Source organism: Lagenorhynchus albirostris, chromosome 4 (genome assembly GCF_949774975.1).
Source record: "Lagenorhynchus albirostris chromosome 4, mLagAlb1.1, whole genome shotgun sequence".
Lineage (NCBI taxonomy): Eukaryota > Metazoa > Chordata > Mammalia > Artiodactyla > Delphinidae > Lagenorhynchus > Lagenorhynchus albirostris.
In genome coordinates, this window is record NC_083098.1 from 17129779 (window position 1) to 17149982 (window position 20204).

A 20204-nucleotide genomic window follows, 5' to 3' on the forward strand; every position below is an offset into this window, starting at 1 on the left:
CAGACTGTGTGTACTCTCTGGAGAGACTAAAAATAGAGGGTTTGTACACTGGGGACATCAGACTAAATGAAGTAAGAGGTACCAGAGTACCATTCTGAACACAGTTAAGTGAAGGTAGGTATGCTTAATGGTCCCATTTGTCCTTTAGAACATGGACTTAAAGATGCTTATGTTGGAGTTTCTCTACAAAAGAGCCATCTGACCTACAGGGAATCTTCAGTCAACAAGGCCGCTCATAGATTGGCATTGACATATATACACTAATATGTATAAAATAGGTAACTAGGGCTTCCCTGGTGGCGCAGTGGTTGAGAGTCCACCTGCCAATGCAGGGGACACGGGTTCATGCCCCGGTCCGGGAGGATCCCACACGCCGCGGAGCAGCTAGGCCCATGAGCCATGGCCTCTGAGCCTGCGCGTCCAGAGCCTGTGCTCTGCAGCGAGAGAGGCCACAACAGTGAGAGGCCCGCGTACTGCCAAAAAAAAAATTAGGTAACTAATAAGAACCTGCTGTGTAATATATAAATTAAATAAATAAAATAAGGCCACTCCTACTCATAGATCCTAATCAGTTTTTAGATCCCAGTTAATCAGTGGCAGACAAGCAGAGAGGTGACGACAGCCTGTAAGTGGAAGATAAATAAATAAAAAAAGGTAACTCGGAGGAAATAGAAACTATGCAGGATCGGGGTGGGGGATACTCAAACATGCTCAGAGAAATGAGAGAAATGCTGTAATCATGAAACTAACGATGCTATTTTTAAAGAAAAGGAACAAATGAAAAAGCTAGAACATTAAAAACAATAGCTAAAATGAAAGCCAATAAAATGTATGGAGAAATATTTATAGATATAAACCAAAAAACAAGGATATGGAAAGTAGAAGCGAAAATATAGATAGAGGATCAAACGAAGAGTTCTAGAAAGAGGTAAATAGGAGGAAATGGCCAAATAACTCAAGTACCACAAAACTAAAGTATATATTTCTCCAGATTGGAAGAATCTGTCAAATGCCTAGCCTAGCAGATGACAATTAGGCCCCCAGACCATGGCACATCAATGTGAAGTTTTAGAATAATGAGGACAAAGAGAATCTTTTACAGACTTCCAGAGAGAGGGGAAAAAGTTACATAAAAAAGATGGTGAATCAGTAGACATCAGATGTATCAAAACAACACTGATAACCAGAAGAAAATGGAATATTGTCTTCAAAAATTTGAGGAAAAATTATTTCCAATATAGAATTCTATATGCAAACCATCGGTCAAGTCTGAGGTTACAATAAGGACATTGTCAAACATGAATGTCTAAAATTGGTGTCCTACATCTTTCCTGGAAGCCACTGGAAGATGTATCCCACCAAAACAAGGGATATAAATAAGACTACATAGGAATCAGGAAACAAGAGATACAACAGGAAAATAGGAGTTCCTAGTATTATGGTGACATGAGAGCCCCAAATGGCCTATTTTCAAAGAGTAACCAGTCCAGATTGGGGAAATTCTTTACGAGATGAAATTGATTGAGCACCTAAAGTGAACGAGCTTATTAAGAGAAAACTAGACAACTGACAGAGTGTGGAGTTGAACTAATGTAAGTACATTGAAAACTAAGTAAATGAGAAAAAAAAATTTCCTGGGAAATAAAAGTAATTCCAGGGCAAATGAAATAGTGTATCATTGAAACACTAATTATTGAAATAACCAAAATTACAGTATAATTACAGTGAGAAGATGGAGGGTATTGTGGAGACAAGAAGAAAAGAAAGCTAGTGCTTCATCTTTCATAGTGGGAAGTCAATCAAAACTTAATACGTTATTTAAAGATTTGGAGGTAAATACCAGTGAATTAGCTAAAAGAGCTTTATGTGCTTATTTTTGAAGAAGAAATGGGCAAGGGGGACTCGATTCTGCCAGTAGTGTAAGTATTAGGACTAACTCTTTAAACTCATATATAATTTTGATTAAAAAAAAAGAAAACCCTTAGGAAGTAAGCCTTCTTGCTAAAGGTCTGTTAAGGATCCATGGCATTTAATCCAAATATAATGTCCAAGTCATAATTCACACTATCTTTTCTCTGTATCCACCTGCAGGATAAGTACAGGTTTTTTTCGTTAATTCCTATGTTAATCATAGTGCCTTGTTTCCTTGTGCTGGCGAATGACGTGAATTACTTAGCAGCGGTGATTTGGTTTCAGTTTAATAAGTAGAAAAATAAAATATGGATTGGAAAAAAGAGTGCTAGAACTATTATTTTTTGAAAAGAATAATAGCACATAACTAGATAAATGATGTCTATTTCACCTGTGATTTTATGTTTCATTTTATTTGAAGAATTGTCTGAAACAGAGGAGTAACCACCGGCGTTAAGGAGTTAAATCATTCCTATTTAAATCAAACTAACCTCCTTTTAGGGTAAGGTGGGCTGACGTTTGTAAACTATGATTTCTGAGGGTTTAGGTAGCCTATCAGAAAAGACACTTCACCCACACTCCTTTTTTTGTGGCACTAAGGAATCCTTACAAGTCTTGGAGTGGATTCTCATCATTTTGGCATAGATGTGGTACATGTGCCAAAAGCAGTGTAACAGTAGAGTGAATCAAAACTGTATTAAGCCATATAAAATTTTATGTTTCTCCATTTTCTTTTAAAGTTGAATTTGTAATATTTTTTATTTGACATTGGCAGAGATTTACCAGAGACTAGAGAGCAGAATATCGCTCTTACATTCATTTACTTGTTCTTTCAGTCACACGTTCATGCAATCAATAAATTTCTTTTGAACACCTGCTCTCTACTGGGCACCATACTGTACACTGTACTTATGGTAGTTAAAATACTATACACTGTCCGTGCCCTCAAAGGACTTATAGTTTAGTGGGTGAGATGGAAATTTATTTTTTAAATGAATTTACAAATAAATAAGCATACAATTTTAAATTATGATAATTGCTAGTATGAGAAAGTAATTGAACAGGGTAAGGAACTAATTTAAATGACAGACATAGACTCTAGGTGGGAAAGAGCATTTTCAGACAGTCAAAATTTCAAAATATTTATCTCCTATACACAGTACGTAGAAGCTTTCTCAGGAAGCTGCTGGAGGATGCCTCCACCAAAACTAAAAATGTGAAGGTGAAAGGACATAGATAATAGAGTATCTGATACAGGAGGGAGAAGAAAGCATCCATCAAGGTGATGAAAAAGAAATTCCAGGATGTCAGCTGTGCCCCACAAACATGGAGAGCAACCAGTCTAGGTTGGATTTGGTCAGAATTCTCTGAAAGAAACTTCTAGATAAATTGATAGGATATCTGATGCAGCAAAAGAAACTGAGAAGAGGCTTGGAGAGAAATGGAATGGATTCTGGTTGTATTTTGGAGGTAGACTGATAGACCTTGGTTATTCTTTGGCTGTACAGTTGAGTGAGAACAAGTGAGCAGTGACCCCCAGGTTTCTGCCCGCATGGCAGATGGCTAGGTGGCATGTTCCTTCACTAAATGATGGAAGTCTGGAGGAAGAACAGATTTCAGGGTAGTATCAGAAGTCCACTTTAGACATGGAGTTTGGATGCTAGAGAGAGATTCAAATGGAGACGTCAAATGGCCAGTTAAATAAATAGCCTGGAGTCCAGAAGAGGGCTAGAGATATGATTATATAAGCATCAACATATAGGTGCTATTTTATGCTATGGAAGAAGTTAGATTGCCTAGGGTGAGAGTAAGGCTCAAAAAGGTGAGAAGGCAAAGGATCAAGTCCCAAGGAACCACAACAGAATGTACAGAGGTCTGATGCAGGAGGAGGAGCCAGCAAGGGAGACCGCAGAATGGAGAGGTGGGCCAAACTAGTCTGAGCTGGGTTTAGGAATGCATGTGAGTTGAGAAAGGAAAGACAGTGTATGTAGACAATGCTGTCAAGAAATTTGTTTGTGAAAGGGAACAGATGGGATGGTAGTGAATAAAAGTGGTGTAAAGGGAAGGTGTTTGTTTTTAATATTGCATATTTCTGTGAGAAATATTAAAGCACATTTAAATGGTGAGGATGAGGCTCTAGAGTGAGAGGCTGGAGATGGTGAAGAGGAAGAGGGAATGAGGAATTGGCCTTTGATAGAAAACCTTGTCAGGGGCTTCCCTGGTGGCGCAGTGGTTAAGAATCCAACTGCCAATGCATGGGACACGGGTTCAAGCCCTGGTCCGGGAAGATCCCACATGCTGCGGAGCAACTAAGCCCGTGCGCCACAACTACTGAGCCTGCGCTCTGAAGCCCACAAGCCACAACTGTTGAGCCCACGTGCCACAGCTACTGAAGCCTGCACGCCTAGAGCCCCTGCTCTGCAACAAGAGAAGACACTGCAATGAGAAGGCCGCGCACCGTAACGAAGAGTAGCCCCCGCTCACCGCAACTAGAGAAAGCCACACGCAGCAAGGAAGACCCAAGGCAGCCAAAAATAAATTTTAAAGATAAATAAATTAGAAAGGCATGTCAAGAAGAATGCAAAAGTATACCACTGTATCGGTGTAAAGACAAGTCACCTTTAATTCAGCCATGTAAAATGCAGTCTGTTATGAGTAATTTTTCTTCTTTGACTAAAAGCCTTGAAACTATGAATTTATAACAGTAATTTTACTGTTGCTGTGATTACCTATATGTTATGCTAGTGAACATTTATTTTATAGCCTTGAATAAAATTGGGCCAAAACATTTTCTTTAAAGACTTAGATGTTTTTCCTCTTCAGGGGCATTTAAAAAAATGGTTTTGATTGTTCCTGTATTTGAAGAGTGTTTGTACTTATCAGTAATGGTAAAAAATGACCAAATATTGAAGGTAATAGAAAACAGTTTCTGGGCTTAATTTTGTTTGCTTACTCTAAATTTTCCTCTTGTTTTTTGCAGAGTCAAGTAAAGAACAGTTTGCCAGTACGAACATTGCTGAAGAGCTGGTAAAACTCTTCAAGAAACAAATAGACCATGATAAGAGGGAAATGGTGTTTGAGGTTCTTGCTCCATTGGCAGAAAACGGTGAGAAAATAAATGCATCTCTTGATTTTTGATCATGTAGGCTTTTTCCATTTTTTTCTAATATTATTTAATTGCCAGCTATTTAACTCAAAATTCTTTTTTTTTTATTAATGATGTGATAAGTTTTATTTTGGGTATCTCTAACTTCAGCTGCATTATCTACTGCATAACTATATCTACATTGGCCAAAGCTACTTTCCAAGTTTCTTTGATTTTATAATCTTGGCAAAGATGGTTCTGTAGCTTACACATTCTTATGCCAATCTGGAAAAGGCAGCCAATAGGCTGAACTCCACTTATGTACCCTTGCAGGGCAAAAAGGTCATAAAAGTTGGAGTACCAGGCCTACCAACAGTGTGAACACTGGTAAACTATTCCTGTCTTTGAGCAAAAAATCTTAAGGGATACACTCTAGGAATAAGAGGGAACCAGAGTAAGCAAACCATCCCATACAAATAATTTTTCAAATACAGTGTCTAGCACACAATCAAAGAGGACCAGACACATGAGGAGACAAGACATTGTAAGCAAGAATCAGCACAAAGAACAGGAAACAGCAGCAAATCTCCAGATACTGGAATTATTAGACATTGACTCAAAACAGGTATGCTTATTATGTTCAGAGAGTTAAAAACAAGCTTAAAATTTTTAGAAGGAAACTAGAAACTATAAAAAGTGGAATGAATAGCAGATTTGAAAAAGAAGCAATTGGAAATTCCTGAATTGAAAAATACAACCAAAATTAAGAAACTAATAGGGCTTCCCTGGTGCTGCAGTGGTTGAGAGTCCACCTGGGGACATGGGTTCGTGCCCCAGTCCAGGAAGATCCCACATGCTGTGGAGCGGCTAGGTCCGTGAGCCATGGCCGCTGAGCCTGCGTGTCTGGAGCCTGTGCTCCGCAACGGGAGAGGCCACAACAGTGAGAGGCCCGTGTACCGCAAAAAAAAAAAAAAAAAATTAAGAACCTAATAGATGAGTTTAACAGCAGATTAAATATAGCTGAATTAGAGAACCAGTGAACTGGAAGATAGATTGGAAGAAAATCCAGAATGAAATATAGAGAAATAAAAGACCCAATATACATAAGAGAGAATAAGAGGTACAGAGTATAAAGTGAGAGGGTCTCATATACATTTTTTGGAGTCCCAGAAAGAGGGCAGATGGGAGGGCAGAAGTTTGAAGAAATTTTGTCAGAACCCTTACCAGAAATTATGAAAGATATCAAAGATTCAAGAAGCCCAGTGAATTTAAAACATGATAAAAAGAAATACACATTTCGATACATCATATTGAAATTGCAAAAAAAAAAAAAAAGACAAAAGTTTTAAAAGTAGCCAGGAAAAATATAGATTACCTTAAAAGAGGCAAAAGTTTGACAGCTAACTTCTCGACAGTAGCAATGAAAGCCAGATGACAAACATCTTCTGTGTGCCGAAAGAAAATAAATTCAATCTAAAATTCTAAACCCAGTGAAAATACCCATCAAAACTGAAAGCAAAATGAAGATATTTTCAGGTTAGAAACTGCGAAAGTTCACCACCAATATACCCTTACTAAAGGAAATTATAAAGGATGTTTGTTAGAAAAAAGGAAAATGATTCCAAAAACAAAAGGAAACTGACTCCAGAAGGAAGGTTATAGGTACAAGGGAGGAGAAGGAAGCAAAATAACCCAGTAAATATGTGTGTAAACTCATGAACATTGAATATATAAAATAATAAAAATAATGCACTGTGAAGTTTAAAATGTATATGTGTATAATCTAAAATACACCACAGAATGAGTGTATAAATCTGGAGGGAGGTAAAAGTAGTTAAAGAGTCCCAAGACCCTTGTACTACATGGAGGAAAGTACTATTAGATTCTGGTGAATAAATGATTTCAAATTTTAAGGTGAACTAAAATAATTTTTAAAACCAGTGTGTAACTACCAAACTAATGGATTTATGGAAAGATTTTTTTTGTTTTAATACCCCATCAATCCTAATTAACAGAAGAGCAGAGAGAAAAGGGAACATGGAACAGGGGGTAAAAATAGGGCAGAAAAAATATGCTAGATTTATGACACAGTATTTCATTAATTACATTAAATGAATGTGGCCTGAATGCTTTAGTTAAAAGACTAATCGTTAACTGATTTTTAAAAAACCAGCTTTTTTTTTTTTTTTTGCGGTATGCGGGCCTCTCACCGTTGTGGCCTCTCCCGTTGCGGAGCACAGGCTCCGGATGCACAGGCCCAGCAGCCATGGCTCACGGGCCCAGCCGCTCCACGGCACGCGGGATCCTCCCAGACCGGGGCACGAACCTGTGTCCCCTGCATCGGCAGGCGGACTCTCAACCACTGCGCCACCAGGGAAGCCCCAGCTTTTTTTTTAAACAAGCAACGCTTCTTAAGTATGAGGAGATTTAAAAGGTTGAGATTAAAAAGATTGGAAAAAATATACCATTCAAACCTAAAAAAGGCTGAGGTAGTCATATTAATATCAGATAAAAGAGACTTTAATATTAAAAGACTTGGTAGAGATAAAGAAGGTGACTTTATCATGATAAAATGTCCAATTCTTGGAAGCTATAAAAATGTACATTATGTCAAAAGATATGAAGCAAAAATATTCAGAACTATGAGGTGCTCTAAATATCCACAAAAATCATTATAGAACAAACATTAAAAAATAGGAATATAGAAAATGTGGGCAACATGATTAAGAAAATTGATTTAATGGACGTATTTTGGAACACTGCACCCTGCTTCAGAGCCCTTTCTTTTCAAGTACATATGAAACATTTAAAACATGTATACTGATGGGAAAAATATCAAAGGATTGCAATCTTAGAGTATGTTCTCTGATCTAAGTGAATTACAATAGTAACTAATAATAAAAAGATAACTAGGAAATCCCCATTTGTTTAGATATTAAGAAATACACTTCAGATACCTTGGAGGTCAAAGAAGAATCATGAAGAAAATTAGAACATTTTTCTAATAATGAAAATGAGAACACTATCTCAAATCTTGTGTGTTGCAGGTAAAGCCATACTTAGAGGGGTTTTTTTTTCACTTTAAATGAATATAATAGAAAAGGAAAAAGCTAACATCAGTGAGCTCAGTATTAATCTCAGGAATTGAGAGAGGGAAAACATAAATGAAACCCAAAGAAATTACAATAGAAGCAAGGAAATACAGGAACTGAAATTAATAAAATAGAATATATGTAATGCAATATAAGTATATACTTGCCTATGTTGAGTCTGAAAAGACATCATAAAACTGGTAAATCCCTAGTAGGATTAATCAGGAAAAAAAAAGAGAGAAAGCACAAATAACCAAAATCAAGAAAACAGAGATCTCACTACAGATCTTAAAGATATTCGGAGAATGTTATGAAAATTTGATGCCAATACATTTTCAAGTATGGGTGATATAGAATAGAAAAGCTGAGTAATCTTATCTTAATTTTTTTCCAGAATAGGAAAAGCAGATATATTCACCAATATATTTTGTGAAGCTAATAAAATACCAACAAAGACAATACAAGAATAAAAATTAAAGGCCAGTCTCACCATGAGCATAGATCCAAAATTCCCATAAACTTTAGCAAACAAAATCCAATAATATATTTAAAAATTAATCATCATACCAAATTGGATTTATTCTAGAAATATAAAGTAGTTTAGTATTCCAAATGCAATCAATATAATTCATCACATTAAAACTTAATAAAGGGGAAAAAATCATATATCTTGTCATTCAGAAAAAGCATTTTAGAAGATTAACCATCCTTCCATGATTTTTAAAAACTCTTTGCAAACCATCACTAGAAGAGAATGAAAAGAATATATAACCAGAAGCCTATAGAAAGCATCATACTGAGTGGTATAACAAAAAGCATTTCCTTTTAAGATTGGGAATAGGAAAGGTCATCCCCATTTTTATTTCTTATTGTATTGTAGGAACTATCCAGTGCTGTAGAGTAAAAAAGAAAGAAAAGATATAGGAAAGAAAGAAATAAAACTATCATTATTCATAGATATGATTACGTATATCAAAAATATACTGGTGGTGCAGTGGTTGAGAGTCCACCTGCCGATGCAGGGGACACGGGTTCGTGCCCCAGTCCGGGAAGATCCCACATGCCGCGGAGGGGCTGGGCCCGTGAGCCATGGCCACTGAGCTCGCGCGTCCGGAGCCTGTGCTCCGCAACGGGAGAGGCCGCAACAGTGAGAGGCCCACGTACCGCAAAAAAAAAGAAACAAAATAATATATATATATATAGATTAATTTTTAAAATTAGAATTTGGTTGGGTTGCCAGGCAAGACAAAGAAAAACATCTAAAAACCAAAGCATTATATTTTTACATACCAGCAAAAACAGAAAATATATTTTTAAAAATACACTATTTACTATAGTATAAAAAATGAAATATTTAAGGGAATTCCCTGGCAGTCCAGTGGTTAGAACTCCTTGCTTCCACTGCCAGGGACCTGGGTTTGACCCTTAGTCACGGAACTAAGATCCTGCAAGCAGTGCGGCGTGGCGAAAAAAAAAAAAAAGGAATACTTAAGAATGGACTAATAAAAGATGTGTAATCTAAACAAGGTCTCTCTCCTTGTAGCCTTCTTCCTTAGCCCTTCCCCACCACTGTCTTCCTCAGGCACACCATTTACCAGAGGATTCGACTTTAATGCATGTAGTAGATGTGTTTGTGTATGCTTATGTGAAATTGTATTGATATAGTTTCATGAATGTATCTGTTTATAATTTACACAAGTGACATTTTTCTATAAGTTTCCTTGTATTCTTAACTTTTGTTGCTCAACAATATGTTTTAAGAGTTATGCATAACATTCTGTTATATAAGCCTACTTCACTTTAATTATTTATTCTATTTATTCTTAGTTGTCAACAACCCTCATATCCAGCAAATACTGGATTTCATTGTTCATTTCTTCTTTGCTAGTTGTTCGAAAAGCAAGTGTTTCATTTGATTGAACTTACAAATGGAGAGATGACCCATAGTCATTATCCCAGACAGCATTCCAGTTCTGCAGAAACCAATACTGACCCAGACAAAGAAATTATTGAAGCCATTGGATAAAACACATAGATCTGTGTGCCATTTCTTTATGAAGATACCACATTTTGGATTTCTCTTTTTGGGAAATCTAGAGGTTGTGTTGCAATTTCAAGAAGAGGGTGGGACTGTATGAGACAATGACAGTCTTTTAACAGATACAGTTTTGGTGTTATTCTTTTTTTTTTTTTTTTTGTGGTACGCGGGCCTCTCACTGATGTGGCCTCTCCCGTCGCGGAGCACAGGCTCCGGACGCGCAGACCTAGCGGCCATGGCTCACGGGCCTATCCGCTCCATGGCATGTGGGATCTTCCCGGACCGGGGCACGAACCTGTGTCCCCTGCATTGGTAGGCAGACTCTCAACCACTGTGCCACCAGGGAAGCCCATTTTGGTGTTATTCTTTTTAAAAAAACTTTTCCTGTTTAAGCAATAAATGGTTAGAATTGTTACTTTTTAATGTCATCTTGGAAATACCATCAAATGAAATTTGAAATAAATAAATAAATAAAAAATGTGTAAGGAAACTGTAGAAAGTCATCAAGAGAAATTAAAATCTAAATAAGTGCAAAGCTATATCACTTCCATAGATTGGAAACCTTGATTTTGTAATGATCTTATATCTCACCATATTGATCTGAAGACTTATGGCAGTTCTCATCAAAATCCCAAAGACCAAGAGTAGCCAAGATACTGTGAAAGAGACTAAGGTAGCAGAACTGATTTTATTGCATAACAATAATAAAACTTCATTCTGATAAAACTGTAGTATTTAAAAGACAATGTGGTATTGGTTCAAAGATGGACAAGAAGACCAGTGGAACAGGATAGCCCAGAAACAAATGGATGCATTAGTAGATGTTTATTTTACTAAGAAAAAAAGGTGTCACTGCAAAACTATATTGAAAGGACAATCTTTTTAATAAACAGTGCTGGGAATGGAAAAAAGAACTGTTGGAGACACTCATACAATCCCACTTAATACTATTTTTATTCTTTAACTTTTTTAAAATTTTTATTTATTTTTGGCTGCGTTGGGTCTTCGTCGCTGCGCATGGGTTTTCTCTAGTTGTAACGAGTGGGGGCTACTCTTCATCGTGCTGTGCGGGCTTCTCATTGTGGTGGCTTCTCTTGTTGTGGAGCATGGACTCTAGGTGCGCAGGCTCAGTTGTGGCTCGTGGGCTCTAGAGCGCAGGTTCAGTAGTTGTGGCGCATGGGCTTAGTTGCTCAGCAGCATGTGGGATCCTCCTGGACCAGGGGTTGAACCTGTGTCCCCTGCATTGGCATGCGGATTCTTAACCACTGCACCACCAGGGAAGTCCCAATACTATTTTTTAAATTTCATTTCAGATAGATTATTGACCTGAATGTAAAAGTTGAAACAAGAAAGTTTATCTTAAAATATGATCTAGGAGAATATCATCACAGCCTTGGAGTACAGAAAGTTTTCTTAAGTCACAAAAAGCTGTAACTATAAAGGAAAAATTTATAAATTTTGTTATTTTAAAAGGAAAAAATTTTATTCCTCAAAGTACACCATTAAGAGTGAAAAGCATGACAGTAGATGAGAATTTATTTACAACAGAGGGCTGATGTGTACAATATATAGAAAAACTCCCTCAAATCATTAAGAAAAATGTAGAAAACCCAGTGGAAAAATGTGCAAACGATTTAAGAAGGCAAAAGATAAAATCCAAGTGGCTAATAAACACATGAAAATATGCTCAACTCATTAAAAATCAGGAACTGCAAAATAAAACCACAATAAAATACCACTGTATACTCACCGGAAAGTGATAATACCAAGTGTCGATGAAGGTGTGGAACAGTGGAAACTCATTAAGTGCTGATGGGAGTGTAAATTGGTACAATTTGGAGAACAGTATCTACTGAGTTGGAGATATGCCTGCCCTGTGAGCCAACAATTCCACTGTTAGGTGTATACCCAGAAATGGGTACATGTGCACCAGGAGCCATTACAAGAATGTTCATAACAGCATTATTTATAATAATGAATAAATGGAAACAACTCATATCCATTAACAGTAGAATAAATAAATTATGGTATATCCATATTATGGAAAAATATACAGTTTTGAAAGAATGAAGACAGCTATAACCAATAGTGTAGATGAATCTTATAAACATATTAAAAGGAAAAAGCCAACACTGAAAAATACATATTTTACGATTCCATTTATATGAAGTTAGAAAAAGCTAAAATTAACTATAGTTTTTAGGAATGATTATTTGGTGAAACTATAAAAGTATGGATGTGATTACCTTAAAAAGCATGGTGATTTGAAAGGGGGGGATAAGTGATAGAAAAAAGTAAAGCACAGAGGGGCTTCCAGGGTTGTTGGCAATGAATTTCTTGATCTAGGTGATAGTTACACAGTTATTTACTTAGTAATAATAATTGATTAAGAGTAACGTATATTTTATGCACTCTGCGGCATTTGTGGGCTTTTTTTCACCACTTAGAAAAGATTTTCAAATATACATTTATACACATATACCTGTACATATATATGATACATATACCTGTACATATATATGATACATGTATGTACATATATGTACGTATATATGCAAACGGTGGTGATAAAGATAGATGTCTTTGGGCAGAATGGTATTGATCAATGTGTGCTGGGCTGTCTGCTTTGGCAGAATGCCTCATTAATCATTTTTAATAAGGCAGTTTAAGCCTCCCACATATATATGTGATTACAGTTAAACTGTTGAGAGGAAAGATCTGTAAACTTTAATCCTGACACATTTTAAATCTTCTGAATGCCTTAGATCTTATTTTTTAGGAAGAAATTTATTTTTCCTCTCATTTGGTGGTTTGGCCAAATAGGAAATTTTCATTGTGACCTTCAGTCAGTTTTATGCCAGAGAATGACCTGTACCCTTCCTTGCAATATTTCAAAATAACAGTGTTTTTCTCTCTTATTTGTTTTGTCCTCCACTATTTTCACTTGTGTTTTATAACTGTGTTGTGGATTGAGTGATACTTTTGAAAACTTGTTTCTGGACTAGCCTTAGCATATCATCCTTGGTTTTCCTTGTATGCAAAGGAGAGTGATTCCAACATTTAAACTGGGATTTGTATAATTCAAGGTTTTTTGTATTTTTAAGGCTTTTTCATTGTGGCTTTCAATTCTAGTCGCCACACATTTCTACTTCTGTCATTCTGTAACCAAGGAAACTCCCTACTTTCAGCATGGCACAGTTCAAGTATACCTTTTAAAAAAATATTACAGGTTGAATATTCTGTGTATTCTGAAATAATATGCTAAAGAATATCAGCGATCCTAGTGATAGAAAAAAGCCAAACTTTTACACATTAAAATTGTCTGAAAGAACAAGTCTTAAGTATGAAAACAGTCTTTCCAAATAAAAAAGTTTCTTCCAAATAAAAAACTTGAACTGCCATTGCTGTAGATATGTGCATATACAGCTTAGGGAAACTGAAGACTAAAATAAAATCCAACTAGAAAATAAAATTTAAATTAAAAAATTTATGTGTAACAAATATATTTCTGAGGTCAGTTGATCAGCATTTATCTTAAGCAGTATCAAATACACCCAAAATATTTAAGTAGGCCAATTTAGGTTAAAACACAAAGATGAATGAGGTATATTGGGGGAGACAGATATGGATGCAAATATAAAATCTTCAACGAAGTAAGTTCTATAATGAAAGAATATTTAAGATATTAGTGGTGCAAACAATATCGATTTGATAGGCTCACAGAGTTTGCTATGAAGATAATTTTAAAAAATATAATTGGTATGTAAATTCTGTCTCTAAAATTCCTTAGTTTGTTAGTTATCCATTAGAAAACTTGAAAGTTATTTGTTTCTTTCAGCTTTTATTGTGAAAATTTAAAAACCTATTCAGGGGCTTCCCTGGTGGTGCAGTGGTTAAGGATCCGCCTGCCAATGCAGGGGACACGGGTTCGAGCCCTGGTCCGGGAAGATCCCACATGCCGTGGAGCAACTAATCCTGTGCACCACAACTACTGAGCCTGCGCTCTAGAGCCCACGACCCACAACAACTGAGCCCACGTGCCACAACTTCTGAAGGCCACGCGCCTAGAACCCGTGCTCCGCAGCAAGAGAAGCTACCACAATGAGAAGCCTGTGCACCACAACGAAGAGCGGCTCCCGCTCACCACAACTAGAGAAAGCCTGCACACAGCAAGGAAGACCCAACGCAGCCAAAAATAAATAAATAAATAAATTTATTTTTTTAAAAAAAACAACCTATTCAGATGTAGAGAGATTGTAGTATAATGAACCACCATGTACCCATCACCCAAGAAAGCTTCAAATTAATGAAAACCTGAAACGCTTTTTAAAAACATGACTTTCAAGTTCAGAAAGTTACAAATTAATTAACTGCCCTAGAAAAATAACATCTGTACAAATATGAATCCAAATGTAAATACTTGTGATATACTTTGAAATTTACTAATACCTCTTTTTAGTATCTTTGTATTCAAACTCCATTAGTGAATGTGTTTTAACTTTAACAGTTACGTGTGTTTTATTTTAAACAGTGTGCAGTATTTTATAGTATTGCCTTTTAAATGTGAGCATAGTATCTAGAATAACAGTAGAATGATATTACTTACCTTCAGTGCTGAGAATCAATTTGTTTAGTTGCTGCCAGACATTGTGAAAAGTGACATCATATCAAATAGAAATGAAATAAAGCTTTTGTGTATTTAAGCTGCACTGTCAGATACTCCCATCTGAAACTCAAATCTTCAGAGGTGTGTTATCTAAATCATGCACTTTTTTGGTTTTTTTATAATTCTTTACATTAAATTGCTCATACCAGAATTCCTATTTCATCTCAAATTTTGGTTGTTTTGTTCACATTATTCTTTAGATGCTATTAAGCTACAGCTGGTTGAAGCAGGCCTGGTAGAATGTCTACTAGAGATTGTTCAGCAGAAAGTGGATAGTGACAAAGAGGAGGATATTGCTGAGCTCAAAACCGCTTCAGATCTAATGGTTTTATTACTTCTTGGAGGTGAGTTGTAATTTATGCCAACGAAAGAACATGACTGTCAGATATTTAAAAATTTATCGTCTCTTTTATAAATACTATATTAGGCATTTTTTCATTTTCCTGTCACATTTAATCCTGTTGATTTGTTGATTTTGAAACCTTAAATACATCTTCCAGTATTTAAAGAGCTGTCATATAGAAGACAGCTGTGGCACCAAAGGACTAAAAGCGAGATGGCTACTTGGGACTTAGACTAGAAAAATTCTAAGCCCTTTTGTCCAGTCTCTGCTAAAAGGTTATTAGAAAAAGAGTCATTACTGGGACTTCCCTGGTGGTGCACTGGTTAAGAATCCGCCTGCCAATGCAGGGGACACGGGTTCGAGCCCTGGTCCGGGAAGATCCCACATGCCGCGGAGCAACTAAGCCCATGAGCCACAACTACTGATCCTGCGCTTTGCAGCCTGTGAGCCACAACTACTGAGCCCACGTGCCACAAATGAAGCCCGTGCGCCCAGAGCCCATGCTCTGCAACAAGAAGGCACCGCAATGAGAAGCCCGTGCACCACAACGAAGAGTAGTCCCCACTCACCACAACTAGAGAAAGCCCGCGCACAGCAACGAAGACCCAACGCAGCCAAAAATAAATAAATTTATAAATTTATTTAAGAAATAGAGTTATTACTTTTCCCTTTGTGAATTATAGATTGTAAAGTATCTATGTGATTTCCCAATTGGGTATTCAGTTAAGAATAGGGATATGTTACTTCTAAGTATTTTCCTCTTACCTGTTGCATTTACCTCTAGATGAATCCATGCAGAAATTATTTGAAGGAGGAAAAGGTAATGTGTTTCAAAGGGTACTGTCTTGGATTCCATCAAATAACCACCAGCTACAGCTTGCTGGAGCATTGGCAATTGCAAATTTTGCCAGAAATGGTAAGCATATGAGTTCATCCTTATTAAATCAGACCTTCTGTATTTTTAAATTTTGCTTTGCCATAACGTATACTAAACCTAAAACAGTTTAGAAGCATGTGCAGTATCTGTGTGTAATACTACCTTAATTTTTCAGAAATCTGAAATACTAGTATTGACTTTCCCAACAAATTACATATTTTATGCAATTCAACTAAGTTCTAATAGTTTAAAGGTCATGAACAGTGATTATGAAGTCTTTCTTTTGAGTACTGTGTACTTCAGAGATGAATAAACTTGAGTCCCATTCTAATAAACATCTGATCTGGGAGGATATACTTTTTTGCCTGGTGATTTTATTTTGGATTTAATAATCTGAGTATTCATTATTGTGCCTCATTTATAGTGTTACACCTATAAAATCTAAGCATGGGCAATCCTCTGGTTTAAGATAGAATATTTACTTAAATAAAATTTCAGAGGCACCAGACCTCCATGTATATTTCTGAAGTCTGACACTTCTGCTATTCCCTCTAGAAACTTATACTGTGTCTAGGAAATACGAGTTATTTTTGTTTTTAATTTGATTTTATTTGAGTATTAACTGTTGTTATAGCATGTTATAATAGATGACTTATTCCATTTTTCCTTCTGGGGACCATCATTAACTCCTTAATGATGAAATTAAGACTGGCAAAATATTGATAATTATTGAAGCTAAATGGGGGGTAAATAGTAGTTCATTATAATATTCTCTCTGCTTTATAAATGTTTCAGAAATTCTGTCTTTAAAAAATAATTTAAATATCAGCCATGATGACAAAATGTAGAGTACTGTCACTGTAACGTTCGCAGAACACTAGCATACTTCACTATAAATAGAAACTATTGGAGGACATTTTAAGCATGTGGTTTCTACTTACTCATCTTCTGATATATTATCAGGAACTCAGCTAGAGACTTTTTTGGCCAGTTTTTAAAATTTTGGCCAGTTTTTAAAATTTTATCTATTTTAAGAATCTTATAATCGGATTCTCAGTCAGTAAACAAACAAAAACATCTGTAAATCTGATGTAAGAAGGAGATGGAATTCATTTTATTTTCCTATAGCTCCATTTTCCCTAATGTAGATAATGGGCAGGCATCAGTTTTACAAAATATTTATAGATATTTGTAAAGAGGGAAAAAAATGTTTTTTGTTGTTATTTAGATGGAAATTGTATCCATATGGTAGACAATGGAATTGTAGAAAAACTTATGGATTTACTGGACAGACATGTAGAAGATGGAAACGTAACTGTGCAGCACGCGGCACTAAGTGCCCTCAGAAACCTAGCCATTCCAGGTAAGACTTAAGAATGGGAGCCAATGAGATTTATTCTAAAAGTCATCTATGAGATGGGGTGCTTTGAGACAGTTGTATCGGTAGCCTCTTTATTAGCTCAAATGCTTTTATCTCGTTCTCAGTGCAGTCCAATATTTTAATCTATTATTTAAATGAAATTCGTGGTTTCAGTCATAGAAACTGCTCTGAAACAACATCAAAGCCAAGGTCAATAGCTCAGAAAGCAATAGTGCCTACTGTACAGCACAGGGAACTCTACTCAATATTCTGTACTGACCTATATGGGAAAAGAATCTAAAAGAGAGTAGATATATGTATATGTACAACTGATTCACTTTTCTGTAAGCAGAAACTAACACAACATTGTAAATCAACTATAATCCAATAAAAATTAATTAAAAAGAGAAAGAATGGGAGCCAACTGTGTAAGAGATAAAGATCTGTCGTTTTGGGAAGATATTTATGTGATTTGTGGACCTGCCCTGACCAAGAAAAGAAAAATAGTCTTCAGATTGCTTACATTTTTCTTACTAATAAATGGAGATCATATGTTAAAGAAGTTTTCTGAGACTATACAAGCATAATCTTCCTTTTTCAGATTATTCAAATATTCTGTTACTTTTTGTGAACTCCTAGATTTTCATCATATTGTATAGTTAAGTTTTTTAAGCATCTTCAGCTGAGGTAAGATAATGGTATCAAGTAACAGACTCCCTTAAAGAATAACTTTTAAGAATTCTTTTTCCCTACGAGCAGACGTACAATTTTTTTAAATAGCCTTAATGTGCCTTTTTGGATTACAAGGCTTTTGAAATCACATGATCACGGGAACTAATACAGGATATAGTTGAAACTATCCTTTTATTCTACTTTCTAAAGGTAAATTTCTGATTAGGGAAAATAGTATAACTATATGAAAATGCAATCTATATAAAATCAATTTGGCTCATGTAGCAGATTAATATTGTTTATTAATGTCTATAATATCTATATCAACAGTTGGGTCCAGGACAGAGGTAAAAAGAAACATTTATTAAAGTTGAGGAATTGTGCTTTTCATAAATAAGAAGGCAACATTATCAGATTTCCTTTACAAATTATTAGTTTATGATTAGATTTTAAAAGCAAGTAAGTGTGATTTTGTATGTTGTGCTCCTGTAGACAAATAGGATACTTATCCCCTAGCCCTCCCATTCCCAGTTCCATTCTTAAAATTAACAGAAAAGTAACAATGTTGTTTTTAAGTAGACAAATATAACATGGGGCCTTAAGATAATAAGACACTCAAAAAATGTATATTGAATTGAATGATTATCATCAAAAATGCTATCATTTTAATCAGTGTTTTTTTTTTCTCTCTCTCTAGTTATAAATAAAGCAAAGATGTTATCAGCTGGCGTCACAGAGGCAGTTTTGAAATTTCTTAAATCTGAAATGCCCCCAGTTCAGTTCAAACTCCTGGGAACATTAAGAATGTTAATAGATGCACAAGGTAAGAGAAATGCTTTCTCAAGGTGCATTTTTGGTATAATAGTCTTAATGTGCATCTAGTGGAAAAAGGACCTGTTTTTAGCTTTCAGAATTATGTAATCATAAAGATAAGTAGCAAATAAAAGGCAAAAAGAGATTGGTTTTGGAACCCCCATTCATTAATTTCCATGCTTGTTATAATTGACTTTCAATGGAAATTATATTTCATTTCTCTTTATTAGTACATATAATCTGATTTTAGGTTAATTTATTACTGGTTCTTGAGGGGTTTTTATGTTTTGGCATTTTTTATACCCTTTCTTACCTTGTAAAATTATCAAGTTGCAATACAGTGACAGTCAGAATTTTTTTAAGTTTGTTTTGCAAACAGGGAGATCATTTTTCTGTTTACAGAAACAATAATGAAAACCAATCCTTGGGATGAGTTACATTTATTTACTTACTTCTAAATTCTAAACCTTCTCTATACTGATTCCTTAGAGTACTGCTAAAAATTCTTCGGTACAGTTTTCCAAAGTACTAACACACTGCCAGGCTGAGCCAAAAGAGTATAAAGTTGTTTATTTTGTTTTTGTATAAAAGTCCACAACTGAATAGAAAATCTCAATAGTCCATCAGATACGGAATATCTGCAGTTCTTGCTTTAATAAAATTGTTGTGTTCTGTTTTTAGACCTGTAATTTTCCTTCACACTCTTACATCTTTACCAATTACTTCAGTTGATTGCCTATCAGTGATTCATTCCTTTGTGGTTTGCCTTCTTTCCTATAGCAGAAGCTGCTGAACAACTGGGAAAGAATGTTAAATTAGTGGAGCGTTTGGTGGAATGGTGTGAAGCCAAAGATCACGCTGGTGTGATGGGGGAGTCAAACAGACTGCTCTCTGCCCTCATACGACACAGTAAATCAAAAGTAAGTCCCGGAGGAAACCGTTCATTTATTTATGAAACAGATTAAAAGAAGATGGCAAGAGAAAAAGCTTGAAAGTAAAGGTATTCCTTGACTTATGTAAATCTCCTTCGTATAAATAATTGACTTCACCATAGTAACTGTTCCAGCTGGTTGGCCACAGGAATGTTCCTCCCCGTCAGATGCTACCTCTTGGCATCTTTCCCTGCGGCAAAAGCAGCTGTTAACTTGGACCTTCCTACTACCTGTCTTACCTATAGCAGCCTAAAATCCCGTCCATTTTCACTGACACCAGTACAGGACCAAGTATATTGTTGACAAGATGGAAAGTATGAAGAAAGCATAGCAAAATGAACTCCTGTGGTAGTCCTTTTACCTCTTCATCATAACTGCTCTGTCAGGCCCATTTGTTCATTTCACAGTCAACATT

The 20204-nt window shown here is 35.8% G+C and overlaps 1 protein-coding gene across 4 annotated transcripts in view; it reads left to right on the plus strand.

Moving 5' to 3' along the window:
- RAP1GDS1 (Rap1 GTPase-GDP dissociation stimulator 1) overlaps nucleotides 1-20204 on the plus strand; it is a 156618-nt gene that overhangs the window by 116020 nt on the left and 20394 nt on the right. For all 4 annotated transcript variants that reach the window (XM_060147589.1, XM_060147590.1, XM_060147592.1 and 1 more), the window contains 6 exons: nucleotides 4892-5017; nucleotides 14993-15136; nucleotides 15920-16051; nucleotides 17241-17375; nucleotides 18742-18867; nucleotides 19638-19777. In XM_060147589.1, the coding sequence (XP_060003572.1) occupies nucleotides 4892-5017; nucleotides 14993-15136; nucleotides 15920-16051; nucleotides 17241-17375; nucleotides 18742-18867; nucleotides 19638-19777 (803 nt within the window). The remainder of the gene's footprint in view (nucleotides 1-4891; nucleotides 5018-14992; nucleotides 15137-15919; nucleotides 16052-17240; nucleotides 17376-18741; nucleotides 18868-19637; nucleotides 19778-20204) is intronic.